This window comes from Ciconia boyciana, chromosome 6 (assembly GCF_034638445.1).
Source record: "Ciconia boyciana chromosome 6, ASM3463844v1, whole genome shotgun sequence".
Classification (NCBI taxonomy): Eukaryota; Metazoa; Chordata; class Aves; order Ciconiiformes; family Ciconiidae; genus Ciconia; species Ciconia boyciana.
The window spans coordinates 64,796,041-64,810,249 of NC_132939.1; the positions used below are offsets into that span (position 1 = coordinate 64,796,041).

Below are 14,209 nucleotides of genomic sequence, written 5' to 3' on the forward strand. Positions count from 1 at the left end.
GGAGGATGCAGACACCTGCTGTGGTATCTGAGCTGATGGCAGCTACTTCTGACCTCCCAGGATCCAGGGGTGTTGGACCCCGAGCAAGTGCAGTGTATGAAGAGAATAAACTTCTCCAACGTTCAGAAGACCTCACCCTCCGCGCTGACGGTAGGGGCGAGCAGCTGCAGCAGTAGGCAGCTTGGACCATCCACATCTCTCCTGAACTTAGATGTCCTTGCCAGCAGTCTGAAACCAGCCCTTTCCTCTCCACTCCTCTGTCACAGCAGGCTGTTTGCTTTGATTACATTAAAAATCTGCCTCTACGTCTTTCTGCTGTAAAAACCCTGGCCCTCTGCCTCCTCTCCTCATTAATGGCATTTTCAAGTTGCTTACAGTGGTGGGGCCAGTCTGGTTCAGCACGGAGCACTCACCGTCCAGAAAGCCTCTCTGAAAATAAGCCACGGCACATGCAAAGGGGCTCCTCACTGAGGGTTTGGGCAACCATGGTGGCATCCCCCTAAGATGGGTAGTTTACTCCTCCTGCAGCACAGCTCAGTGTTCACTTTGCTTTCTCTCCTTCAGCTGGGCCTGGGTGGAGTGCCTAGGGAAATTTCTTTTCTGTCTCTCTCCAATCTTCTTTCTTCTCAGCCCGTTATGGTAAGTGCATGCAGCACAGCCTGAGTCTCCAAGGGCTCTGCTAGAGCTGTTATCCTGCATCCAGCCAGACTGGGCTGCCCTGTGCTCTGACAACGCGGACATTAGAAGTTCCTCAGACTTTCTTTGGAATGGCAAGAAATAACCACCCGAACCGGGTACTCCCCAGGGAATCCTGGATTTAACTCACACACACACAAACATAATAATCAAATTTCTCTCTCATTAGGAGCCGTCACTCAGAATTCCTGAGAAACGATGGGCTCATTTTCACTGAAGGAGAGGCGGAGGAGGGTACCCTTCAGATTTAGTTTTTCCTCATCTAGTATCACCTGCAAATTTAGGGAAGAAGAAAACCCTAACATACCTACACACACTTTCCAAACTGCTACCTAACTTATTTCTACGTGTGCCTATGGATACACAAAGCATTTCTACAGTTCACCGCTAGTGCCCTCTAACTTAACCTTTTGTTTTAAGGTAGAATTGGGCCACATTTTGAAAGAAGAAGCCACAGGCTTCTCCCCATCAACTCAAGAGAAATTGGTGGTGGAGCAACACACTACTCATTATAGTACCTTGTGGGGAAGTCTCTTGTGTCTGATGGTTAGCTGAGTGACTGAGGGACCTAAGGCGGCCTCATATTTGCTCTTCTGGGCAGCAAAGGAATGACAAACTTCTGTAGAAAGTTTTGAGTGGCTTTTTTAATTAACAAGATGAAAATTGGCCGAGCTGTTGTGGAAGGGCCCCCACACCTCTCTCCCGCTGAAGATGAAGTGGCTGGCTGCCGTCTGCACTGCAACATTCCTGAGCCCTTTTCTTGTTCTCCAGAAAAACCTGCGTATGCTGCCTCCTAGCAAAGGGGGATAAGTTACACTGCTGGTGAGCCCTCGCTATTGAATATTGCTGTGTTTTAGCTGTACAAACAAGCAAAAAAACCTAAGGAACTAATTGAAAAGCCCTAGTTTCTGGGTTTCAGTCTGTGAGATGGGCCCACAGGAACGGGGGAAGAGGTTTTTCCTTTCTAGATCACGGCTTTTTTGACTTCTAGATCAGGCTTCAAGCCTCTCTGGAGGCAAAGGGGATTTAAATTGTGGCACATTTTACCATTGCCCCTCCGGCTGCTCCCGAGGGCCATGCACGCTCCCTCCTGGCTGCTGGCAGAAGCTGGGAAGGAAATCCCAACTCCCTCACCTTGTGCTCTGACAGCCAAAAATAAGTCCATAAAACAGGTCATCAGAGCAGGACCTGGCTCTGCTGACCCACAGAGCATCATTATCGCTGCGGCTGAGTCCAAAGCACTAATTCCCAGACATGACAGCCCCTTGATGTTAACCTGGCAATGCAAGGGTTAAGCAAGTCTGCAAGAGCAAAGTCTAAAGGAGGATGGGGAGGTGGTGGGGTGTGCGTTAGACTTTAGTGGGGTTGTCGGGGTGCAGAGAGCACCAGCGTATCCGGAGCGGGGAAGTGAACTCAGTGACGCAAAGCAGCGGAGAGTACACTAAACCAGAGTATTTGCCTTTTGAGTCAACGTCACTTCCAGGCTATTGTTCTCTAGAAAAACAGATCAGCTTCAAGTTTTTCTTTTGCATCCTTGGCACTGTATTGCTGACATCATTTTTCTTGGAGATACGGGTCATGTTTGCTCTCGGCTGAGCTCCCTCACTTTTCAGTCCCTCTCACTCTTCGAACAAATCCACCGGCATTTGGATTCCCCCATGCTGTTCCACCTGCGCTGGGCGGGAGTGCAGGCTGCCAAAACCACAGCCAATTTCCTCTGCACCTTCCCCTTTTCTTGTCCGGTGTTTATTTTTCACATGAAAACCACTTGGAGTGGGACATAACCATTTTTGCCCAGTCTCTTAACTCTGGTCATGTTTTCTTCAAAATACATGTTTTTAACCAGTTAGGGGGAGAACAGGCTTTAGTTTCATTTGTGTCCCCAAAATATCCAGCTACAGGCAAGGCTGCCCAAGCCTCACTTTTGGAAGGAGCATTTCAGCTAGGTGTTTCAGAGCTCACATTATGCCAAGAGACACCCTTGGATTCAGCAGCCTCAGCCTTGACAGGAGTTCAGAATTCCAGGGTACAGAAGGCAGAGCAATGCTAACACTTCCCGGGGAGATGCTGCTTTCTAGCCCCTGCTGTTACCTGGCTCAGAGTGAAAACATCTAAGCTGCAATTGCTCATCCAAGTTTCCAACCCTTTGGGCCAACCGTTGCTACTTCAGATCATCAGTCCACGGAGCAATGCAATAGGCTTAGCCCTTCTCTCTTCATTTGAAACCAGACTTGGAAAGGAAAATCCCTGCAGCTTTCCGTGTGAATTTGCTTCCCATTACACCATCGACTTTTGGGACCCGATTTTCACTGTGTCCCTTCATTCTCTCCTCCAGCTAAGCCTGACTGTTAGCAAGACAGCGCGATGGAATTGCATTTGAGAAAGTCATACACGAAGTGAGCGAAACATGCTGTCAAAATACCACCCCGCTTATGAGAAACGAGAGGATTGTATTTCATTTTGCAGTTCACTCAGCTGAATCCCAAAGCCTCTGGCTGCCTGGAAAGCCACCCTCTTTGCTCAAGCACTTTTTGCTAGTGGCAATGTACAAATTCAGAACATCGACATGCTGTAACGAAGCAAACCCCAGCTGCAGTCTCACCGTAGAAGGTAACGGTGCGGCAGTCTCTGCTCTCTGCATGCTCACAAAGTTTCTCTTTCACAGTCTCTTCATCATCAGACACTGGTGACTACCCTGTCAGCTGACGGCAAAGAGTATTTGAAAGAATTTATTTTACAGACGCAAACCCAATAGCTCCTCTGGCATAAACTCCTTGTGACTGCATTCACGTAGGGCTACAGAGAAACCTTTTTTGGGGGGAATCAAAATCAAAGCAAAACTTAAGTTTAGAATGAGCTGAAGTGGTCTGAATCCATTCAGCAGCAATTCTCCTTTCCTGCACTTTTTTTACTCTCACAAGCAAATCCGTGCCCAGTTCGACTTGCCCCACAAGCAGGGGAGACCTCAGTTTGAGTCCTCTCCTCCTGACTTGAACCGTCAATACCTAAATTTCCCAGGGACACACTCAGACGGGGCAGGGTACACGAGTGAGATTTTCTACTTCCCTCCTCTGAGAGTATTGACTCCAGCAAAATCCTGCTGATTTACACTGATTAGCTCTGCTCTACTCTTTCCCCAGCTCTTCAGGGAAAATATCAAGGACAAAAAAACATTAAAAAGGGAAATAGATTAAAAATACTTTTTTTCTAGAGCACAAGTATTTCTGCTTTCAATTCTAAACAAGGTCCCCGGGGCACTGAGGTTGTTTTTGTTTCCCTTGGTACCAGTGCTCAAAAACACGCCAGGAACACCCAGTGACCTAAATGAGGTCCTAAGGACGTATTTTGGTTATTATTATTATTATGCCATGTAATTACTTATAATCATTTATGTCACTGCAGTAGTTGAGTGCTCTAATGTTCCAGAGCTCTTAATACCATGACTTAGAAAGCAGCCACAGCTGTAAATCAGGGAGCTCGAGTTCACTTTTTGTTGGAGGTAAACACAGCAGTGATTAGAAGATGCTTACATAGTAATAATGCTGTATCTAAGAGGAAATAATATTCACATCAGAAGCCTGTGAGAAAAAAATCTACATATTTAGCTGCTAGAAAGTCTACTGTCTTCCTTCATAAAATAGCCACAAGGGAACAAAAAAGCCAGGTTCACCACTCTCTGTTACACTGACACCTAAAAATACTGACCAAACATTATGAGTACACTGCAAATATAATACCTCAACAGTGATCACATTTGTTATCATTCAAAAGAAATCAGTCTGTGGGTTTTTTCTGTTTTAATGTAGAGCCCCAGACAATCTCATGACAGGATGTTTCCTTCCTGTTAAAGCCAACACGGTCTGATGCCTCTAAAAACTCAGCATAAGGGAGGAAATGAGGAGCTCTTCTAGTGAACAGCTCTTGATCCCAAAAGCAGCTACTGTGAAGCTGCAGAAATTCAGGCTGCAGCCAACTATCATCAGCACTGTAAAATAAGATGCAAAAGTCACCTCCAGGTAGCAGCCACCCAGGGAACAGAAACACTGAAGAACTGAAGGTCCAGTAAAAATTTCAGTTGCAATTTCCCAGTAGTTAATCACAAGGCTCCTGGTTAATGCCCTAAATTTCAGCCTTTTTCCCAAAGCAGACATAGCGTAGTGCTTCTCTTGAGCAACTGTGCATTTGTGAGAGGCAGTGAGTATGTGCATTTCAGAGAGGCAGTTTTGCTTTCATTTGGGTTTCACCAGCAACACGTGATACAGCAGACAAGCAGAGCAGCTGGAGAGGAGACCTTTTTCAGGCAAATAACCTGCAATGCGAAGTTGCCTGTGCAGTTTTGGAAACGCTCGATTGATCTCTATTTAAATTCTTAGCTCCCTCCTCAATTCTGGCCCTCTTTCTCCAGTGCCTCTCATCATGCTGCTTGCCTGTTAATCACAGAAGGGACCCGCTGTTAAAAGTTGGGCTCTGAGCATGGGCTTGAGCAGCCTGGGACGACTGCAGCTTGCACTGGCTGTTTCTACGAGGTTCCTATCAGAATTAGGAAAATAAGCATTTCATCAAGAGGCTAAAATACAAACCATATTTTATTATACCCTGAAATTCCTGTTATGATGAGCATCTATCTGACCACATTTTACCTCCATCTCATACTTATGCAAGATACCTGCAACAAATTCACTCCGCTATTACTTGTCACTGCAGAGGATGAAGTGGCTCAGGCATTCAGGAGTCCCAATCCAACAATAAGAACGCTGCTCCAGAAGCTGCAATGAGTCTGAACGTCACTTTTTTTTTATTTTAAATATTTTTTATTTATTTATTTTTATTTGGTTATTTCCAAAACCCAAGAGGGTCTTCAGCATGACAAATGATCACTCCTGAGCACAACCTGTGATTTCAAAGTACAACCCTTTGCCTCCTCAAGAAGTGGATTTTATTCTCAGTTGATTTCTGTAGAATTTATTAGAAGCATTTTCAGCTACAGAAAGTAGTTGCTCAGTTCATATCCAACAGAAACCTTTCAGCAGAAAAATTCCAGATTCTCACTACTAAAGATCTGATGAAAACAAACTCTCTGCTTTCCTTTAAATGGTCCCATCATTCGTTAACCCATTTCTTTGAGTCAGTGCTCCACAAGTTATTATAAATTACTATCTTATCCAACTATTTATTAGATCCTCTATTACCACAATATTTAGTAGCACCCAGTCTTAAATGCATCTTTGTTCACAGTGCTTTTGCGAGGAAAGGAAATACTCTGGTCCTTGTCTCTCCAATGGGTACTTAGAGATATTAAGTGATTTGACCAAGGGCAGGAAGAAGTCAGTAGCAGAACAGCCAAGTTAGATCTCCTGATTTGTAGGTTAACACCCTCATCATTTAATCAACTTTTCATTCATTACAGTAAAGCCAGGCAGTTCCAGTCCATTAGGCACTGTTTGTACACGCACAGCCTGAAATCTTAAGCTTCATTCCCATGTCACAGGCAAAGACGTGAGGCATGTGGAAAAGAGAGCTCCTGGGAAAATTCAGGAATACATGGTAGAACAAGGACTAAGTGTAGCCAGCCACAGCTCTCCTCAAACTGTTTGCTGTACAGCCCCATTTTTTTTCTCCCAAACACAAAAATCAAAAACCTGTCTTTGTATGCAGGTAGACAGCAGTCCCTGGGGGACGGCTGGTATTCCCAACAGTCAGAATGAAGGATTCTCATGAAGACCTCACTTCTTCGCCACTCCAGTCGTGTGGAAATCATATGGTCACTACTGATTATTAAAATTACTGATTAAATACTGTGTATACTGGCTGCTTCTGTTCTGGAAGATGACCATATGTTGTAAATCATTAAGTCAGCAGGGGAATGCCCAGACACACAGACATGCACACACTTTGCCTGCCAAGTTGGCTGCTGAACTGTGTAAAGGACATAACTATGCAAACACACCTAAGTGTGGCAGGATTTTTTGTTGTTGTTTACCCTTCAATCCAAGATAAGAAAAGGGTCAGGGTCAGGGTAACCGTGATTTCTGAGTGCCCATACCCCAGCCCTGTTTTCTTTTGCTAGATTTAGGCTGAAGAAAGCCAGGACAGAGAGTATACAAATGGCCAAAGGAACTCACTGCTTTGAGGATTGCCACTGCATCCTGCTGGAGCCACGTTGGGTAGACGACTTCATCATTCAGAATGGCCTCGAAGAGGTCGTCCTCGTTCTCTGCCTCGAAGGGCGCATGGCCGCACAGCATCTCGTATAGCAGCACGCCCATGGCCCACCAGTCTACGTCAGGGCCATACAGCATCTCCTGCAGGATCTGAAGAAGGAATGGGAAAGAAATATCAACCCTGAAGCTTCTTAAACTGAGCAGGGGAGTAAAAAGGATTTGGAAACATTAACACAGAAGTTCTCGCTACGTCCTACCAGTGATCTCTGCTAGGCTGGCTGTATGTCCAGGAACATAGAGGTGACCTCAAGCTGGGAACCCCTAGACCAGCACAAAGGTGCATCAGATGCAGTAAACAAGGGCTGAGCTAGCTTGGCTGCTCAGAGGGTCACCTGGGAAACAAGCCCTTAGAAATGATGCTAGGGCTTAGCAGGAGGAGAAGGGGCATTTCAGCAAAACTGGCTGAGCCTCAGAAGCGGCAGAGCAGCCATGTGTGCGGGTTGACATCGCCTTTTCCTTGCCCCTGGGAAGGAAATACTTACCCAGCTCCAAGAGCAAGGCTTTCAGCTGGAGAGGGGAAGGAGCACGAGTGTGTGAGAAAGGCACAAACACCAACCACAGACAAAAATTCAATTGTGTTGAAGAAGGATCTGAAACCCTGTCAGAACATCTGGCAGCATCTGGAGGGCAGCTGTTCCTTAAAGAGGTGTTTATTAATTTTGTAGTGAGACTGGGGAATGACAGGGAACAGGAGAAGGTAGAAAAAGGAACTGGGAAACGAGGGAGAATTCAATCTCCTTTCAAACCAAACTGGGCCAGTATCTGTATGTGCCTCTCAAGATTTTTGCAGCTGTGCCTCCTTTTTTCACCTCACATTTCCTGAAGAAAAATACAGGCTTATCTTGGTGCCTACAGCAGCCTGAAGGTTTACTCATGCTTTGCTTGCACAAGGGACTGATAATACAAGCATACATCTAGGAGGAAGCCCTGCAGCCGGCAGTCAAATAAGGTGTAGCTAAAGACACCAGAGAGTACACTTGCTGTTCCAAAGCTAACCTAGGCTTTTCATATTGTAACCAAGTTTTCCTGGCCAAAGAAAGGTTTCCTATACCTCCGGAGCGATGTAGTCTGGTGTACCACAGAAGGTGGCTGTGGTAATGCCATCGTGAATGCCCTCTTTGCACATTCCAAAGTCTGCCAGCTTGCAGTGACCCTCGTAGTCCAGCAGCACGTTGTCCAGCTTCAAGTCCCTGCAACGAGAATCGTTCGCCGAGTCGCTACGTGCTTGGAGCAGCCCCAGCACAAATGGAGGCAGCGTCCCAGGCCTCAGAAGCTTAACCTGTAAACTGGACAAGCCTCATCATCATAAAAAAATAAACAGAAGTCATGCAGGAGGGGTTTTCTTTTGCTTCATCTCTTACAAAAGGGAGGGAGGAACAAACATCAGTCTTCCGAACTGCATTTAATATGGGCAGGTGCTATACGAGTTCGCCCACATGGCTTTCCAAACACACCACAAGCCTAGCTGGCAGAGCTCCTGCTCATTTAGCTCTGGGACTCACTGGAGCAGAGGTTGCCAGAGCTGTTAAATTGCGTAACGGTGTTACGATGCAGCAAAACGCACCGCATGGGACATGCTCTGATTCAGCAACGCGCCGCGCTGGGAGCACGCAGCTGAAGCCGGGGAGGCGTGCAAGGCTTCTTCAGAGGGGCAGCGGACCCCCTCTTCTCCTGAGGTGTGGGGGGTTAAGTCCCAGACTTCCCTATATTGGGGTAAGCCTGACCGATAAACCCCACCTGGAGTGTTGTCCAAGCTGAGAAGAAAAGAAAGTCCCTGCCGACACCACGCCACATGGGCAGGGGAATCTTCATCCAGCATGGGATGCCTCCATCATAAGGCAAAGTCTTAAAGTCCTCCCAGATGTATCGATTCCAGCAGGACTGCACTAATGTAAGAAATGAATGTCCCCCATAGTGCTCATTGGGGTGGGGATCTCCTTGTCACTGTCACAAGAGACCTGCAGCCAAACAAGCTGCAGAAAGGCACATTTTCCAACTCACCTCTAACAGCCCAGGAGCTCCTCATCAAAAGCAGAGCTGCCAAAATGACAGAGCCCTAACAAAGCTTATCAGCTTGCCTGACCTTGAGATTGCCTGAGGGAATAGCCCACAGTCAGAAGCACCATCAGGAACATGACCAGAAAGCACTGGGTCATCTGCAGACTTAGGCAATGCCTTCCTAAAAATACATACAAGCTCGTAGCTTTTCAGCTGCCAGACAAGCTCTAGGCACCACCACGGACGGAGCAGAGCTATGATGGGAGCTCTGTGCAGTACAAATAGGTTGCAGTTCATTTTTTGAACTGTCTCAGGTATTCGCCCACGAGTTGCACAGAGCCCTCACAGCAGCCCTGAGGCAGGGAAGTGTTACCATCGCCATTTGACTGAGATGGAGGACACCTTATAGGCCTAGACAAAGCCACTTCCAAAGTCATTCAGATGCCCAGATAAGGAGCAAATAACTAAACACATTTCAGGGTCTCAGGGCCCCTTCACGAAATCCATGCTGGAACTTGATCCATTTTGCCCTCTGCTTGGACATTTATTTCCCTGGGAAGGGGGAGCAATGGGCAGGGTGGTAACATAGGTGGTAGCATCTCCATATCAACATGAAAACCTATGGGTGAGCTGAAAATCTGAATCCAGCTTGATCCCGTTCATCCTCCGTCTATGATCTTAAAGTGAAAATCAGGTGGTCGATTGCTCTGTTGTGCATTGGCATTTCTACAGCCCACACCACCACCGGAAGCCTCGCTGGAGCTTGAGACAGCTCGCCCTCAACTTCACTGTTGCAGTGGAAAGATCAATGACGCATTGTGCTAAACAATCAGAGCCACATCCTGTCCTAAAGAGATACGAAAAAGTATTATTAGCCTCTTTTGAACAGATGGGAAAGCGAGGGGTAGAGGTTAAGAAAATTGCCCATGTCCCCCAGAGCCAAGACTGAACACCAGCTTCCCTGAATTCCAGCTCCGGATCTTAATCACAAGATCATACATCCTCTCTCTTCAACTTTAACACGGCATGGCGACACAAGCCAGCAAAAAGCCCTCTGCAAGGATGCTGCCCTTCCCAGCAGGCCCACCAGCTATCTGGTGGCCAGTGAAATGTGGATGCCGAGGACAGTGCCCACGCCTGTCTTACACTGTAGTGTTTGCTCTGGGTGGGATGCTCAGCAGAAGACACTTATTTTTCCCTTTCTGAGAATCAAAAATGGCTGCTAAGGCATGTGGGCAAAGGCTTGTCCTGGAAAGGCTTTAGGCAAGCACAGTGAGAGCTATTGTGCATGCTCGCCCATGACAGTACGCCTTCAGCAGCAGTTTACAGCCAAAGCTCCTGTTGCTCTTCCCTGTGGTTCCTGGCAGAGCAGGGAAGCCCTCCAAGCATGAAGGCAGGCCTTGTTTCCAGGAATCTGCAATGATGTGGTTGAAACACGCAGTTTATTCTTGGCTCGGTTGTAAATGCAGCAAACACCTTTTCGGTCCTGGGCAGGCCTGACTGTTGGGGGGTGCCCCTAAAGGTGTGACTGGAAGGGGAATTTTGGTGAACCTGCTTGGGGATCCCCATTCCAAACCTCCCCTCACTCCCCAACACATCTGCCACGTCCTGGCATGCTTTGGGAATACCTCAAAATACACCTTCCTTATATCCAAGCCAGCAGAAACACGGTCACGTACATTGACGGAGTGAGCAGGTTACAGTCCCTCATGGAGAGCCTGAGGAGCAGAGGCAAGACACAGCTACGAGGCAGGGCCAGCTCTGCAGACCAGATCGCCAGCCACTCTGCCACTTCTCAGCCTCTGCCCCGCAGGACATGCTGCAGAAAGCCCGAAATCCCTGCTAGCTCTATAATGCATGATGCTCATCATCAAGATGGCAGGAGCTTCTGCAGGTGCAAGAGCACTCCGCGCTTGCTGCGTCCTCCCAGAGAGCCTCTATATATGTAATAGCCATTAAATTTAAACTGCCTGCCTCTTGCCGAGCGAGTACAGTTTTAACCACCAAAGGCAAACCTCCAGCCCTCTGGCTTCTCTACATTGCACATTAAACCCATTAAGAGCGCCTGTTGTCTCCTCCTGCAGTTGGGATACCGGCTTCTCCTGACTTCTTTCCAGCAACGTGAAACACAAAACTTGCATTTTCTATTTTCACATAACCTGTAACGTGACATTAATCTGCTCTCACTTGCTCAGGTGCTCTGGCTACGTGCGGATCATTTTAGAAGACCACCTCCTGTGACCAAACAAGACTCCTCAACTCTCTTCACTTGGCAAGGCCACAGAAGATGGCCCCACGCATCCCCCTTGGAGCAGGTCTTGTGGGCCAGCACAGCAGCAGGCTTGGCCACTTGGCTCCTCTCTGGCAGCCCCATGGCACAATTCTCTGGGAAAGTCGTGGTTTGGTCTCATGTTTGAGCATTTGTCTCAAGCGATCCCAGCAGTCGTAAGCTCTGTACTCGCTGCTCGACGTTGACAGGTCTCTCTGCGCGCCATACCCCGTGAACCAGCACGGCCGCATGAGAGGAAAAACACTGACAGGTTTCTGAGATTTACAAGGAGCTCTTCATTTTCGTAGCAAGGATTCCGGGAAGCTGATGAAACTGGAAGTCATCCAGCTCAGAAAGCCCAAATCTACCTCATTTCCTTAATACTTGCATTTTCCATTCAGTATTTTTAGCAGCTCAATGAAGCAATAACGGTGGAGAGGTTTTCTGAGGGCTGCATTTCTAAGGTCCTGCTGAGGTTCTGCCTTTCACTGGCAAACCTCCACTGGAAAACAGGCTTCATCCCGACTCAGAAAGGCAGCCTTTGTCCTCGCAGGCAGCTACAGCACATCGGCTTAACGGCCTCCGTTTAGTCTAGACCCAGAAAAAATGACAAAATGAGCTGCTTCAGCGTCACTCGCTGGAAGAAGTGTTCTTTATACATCTGCTGCTTGAGTTTAACGTTTGTAAAAAAAACAAAATTACAATTGCAGATGATCCGGTCCTTTTCTGAAGCATCTGTCAAATGCGATTTCCCTGCACGAGGGAGTTTTGCCAGTGAATAGGTGTTATACACATACCTGCCACTCACTCTGCTCACATCATCTCCCTCGTGATGTAGAAATTATATTTGAAAGGATGAGGTTTGGGGTTTTTTTCCTCTTTTGGTTTCACCACCCTGTGTTGTTAGGTCTGTGCATGTAGTAAGGATATTCTTTGCAGGAGTAGTGGTGGCAGAAACTATCTTCCAGTTTCAATGCCTTGCTTCGAGGTTCCCCCAGGTTTGGTAATTCCAAAGGGCCAGTTTAAAGCTCAGAAAAGCCTGCTGTTCCCATCTCGATGCAAACCATTTAATCACGAAAGATGTAGGTACAGAGCAGTGGGAGCTAGCCACAAACATAGGTGCGACTAGTGTAATACTCCAGCCAAATGTTAAAAAAAAATATATACATACGCAATTAAAAATAAAATCCCCAAACCTGGAATTAGCTAAATTAATAATTTGGGCATTTCTGAAAGGGAAAATTTTGCTTTTTTAAGTCTTCAGCATGCAAGGCCATTTAGACATTCTTTTGGAAACACCTCTGGGGTGAGCAAATGTGCATTAAGCCCCCCCTTGCAAGCAGGGAGTAGATTTTTATTTTTCTCCACCTTTTCTGCTGAAGTCATTTTATTTCATAGAAATACTGAATCACGATGGAGAAAAATGTGTTTCTATTGCCTGCTCTCGTAGCCAAAGCAATACACATTTCCAACTCCTGCTTCAGTGAAAGTGTAATTATTTTTTGCAAAATGAAGCGACTTCAACAGAGGAGAACGAAAGATGTACAACCGGCGGAACAGCACAGTTGGTGAGATACTTACTGAAGAGGTAGGATTTTTCAAGTTGGAGGCCTTGCTCCAAATACAGTGGACAACAGATTTAAACCAATATGTTGATTAAATAACGAAGAGAACAGATGGAGGTCTCAGTTTTATGTAAAGCCCTAAATAGTCATGTGAAGCTAATATCGTTTCCCATTTTCCCTTGCATTCATTAACAACACCCAAACCAAAATATTTTATTTTACTTGAAACCCACACTCTTGAGTTGCAAAAAAATACTGTTGCTTTAAAAAAGCCCTAACAATTATTTTGGGCCCACAAAATCTGGAACAATTTTCTATCTTTCTTTCCACACCAAATTTTGTTCCCAAGATTTCATATCACTTTGGGAATTAAGGCTATTTCCAATCCCATGTGCCTTGGGTTGTAGAGAACTCACTTAAAAATTCCTTCACAGAAAAAGGTTCACATCTCCCACTTTTGTCTAATAACAGCCAAACATAATTTATTTTTATGGTCAAGTAGGTTTTGATAACCAGAAACTCATATTCTCACAGTATCAAGGAACAGGTAAGCAAATTTCCTAAGCCGTGGTAAAGCTGCGTGTCAAGCAGGCAGCAGTAAATACAGGCTGAAGAAGACACCTGCAATGTATTCGACCAGAGCTAAGACATAAAAATCCAGGCTGAGCTGCTGATATTTGCTTAGTTGCTACCACGTCTTTAGGGTAGGGGGAAATATTGAAATCACAAATGGAAAAACCAGGTTACTGGCCTTTGAAAAAGGGAGCCACAAAGCAGGGATCAGAAAAAGATCGAGCTGCACCGAGCTGGAGAAAACCAGTTTGAAATCCTGAGTTTTACTGCCAAATAAGAGGACAAGCCTTCCAGCCTCGGAGGCTTCCTCTAATTCGACTCCTGTCGTAATTTAAAGGGGAAGATCAGGACAGCTGGAGCTTACAGAGGGCACCCTCTTGGGTGCAGAACCAGGCGAAGAACCGGAGGTAAGGCTCAGCGCAGTTATACAGCATATAACCAGTGTGTAGCCGCTTGCTTACGCCAGCACTTGGGGCTGACACGCTGAGATGGAAAGCGTTGCTTTATGCGCCCACAGCTTCACAGTGCAGCCCCTGAACCCTGGGGGATTTAGTCCATGCTCTCTGTCCTTCCAGGCACTGCACGAAGTAACGTCGAAATACAGCGCAGGGACTGCAAAACATAACTTCAAATCCTTGTTTTCTCGAAAAACGTTCTCTTGGGTAAAGAAAAAGTTCCGTCTAGTTTCCAATCAACTCCTGAGGTGCAAACCCGTTCGGACCACCAGCATGGATGCAGACAGCCCGACTGTGGCAGGCATACTGCAACTTGCAGTGCAACGTAACGGGACAGAAATGAAGGGAAGATCTCTCCAGATATTTGTAATTCATAATTACCAGAAAGTAGGAATGAAACACAGCAAGGTGCCCTTCTGCACTGTCTTAACA

At 46.5% G+C, this 14,209-nt stretch overlaps 1 protein-coding gene across 1 annotated transcript in view; it reads right to left on the reverse strand.

The window, feature by feature from the left end:
• PRKCH (protein kinase C eta) overlaps positions 1–14,209 on the reverse strand; it is a 119,857-nt gene that overhangs the window by 12,762 nt on the left and 92,886 nt on the right. The window contains exons 11-12 of the mRNA XM_072865707.1: positions 7,969–8,107; positions 6,819–7,007 (exon numbers count right to left, since the gene is read on the reverse strand). Of these exons, the coding sequence (XP_072721808.1) occupies positions 6,819–7,007; positions 7,969–8,107 (328 nt within the window). The remainder of the gene's footprint in view (positions 1–6,818; positions 7,008–7,968; positions 8,108–14,209) is intronic.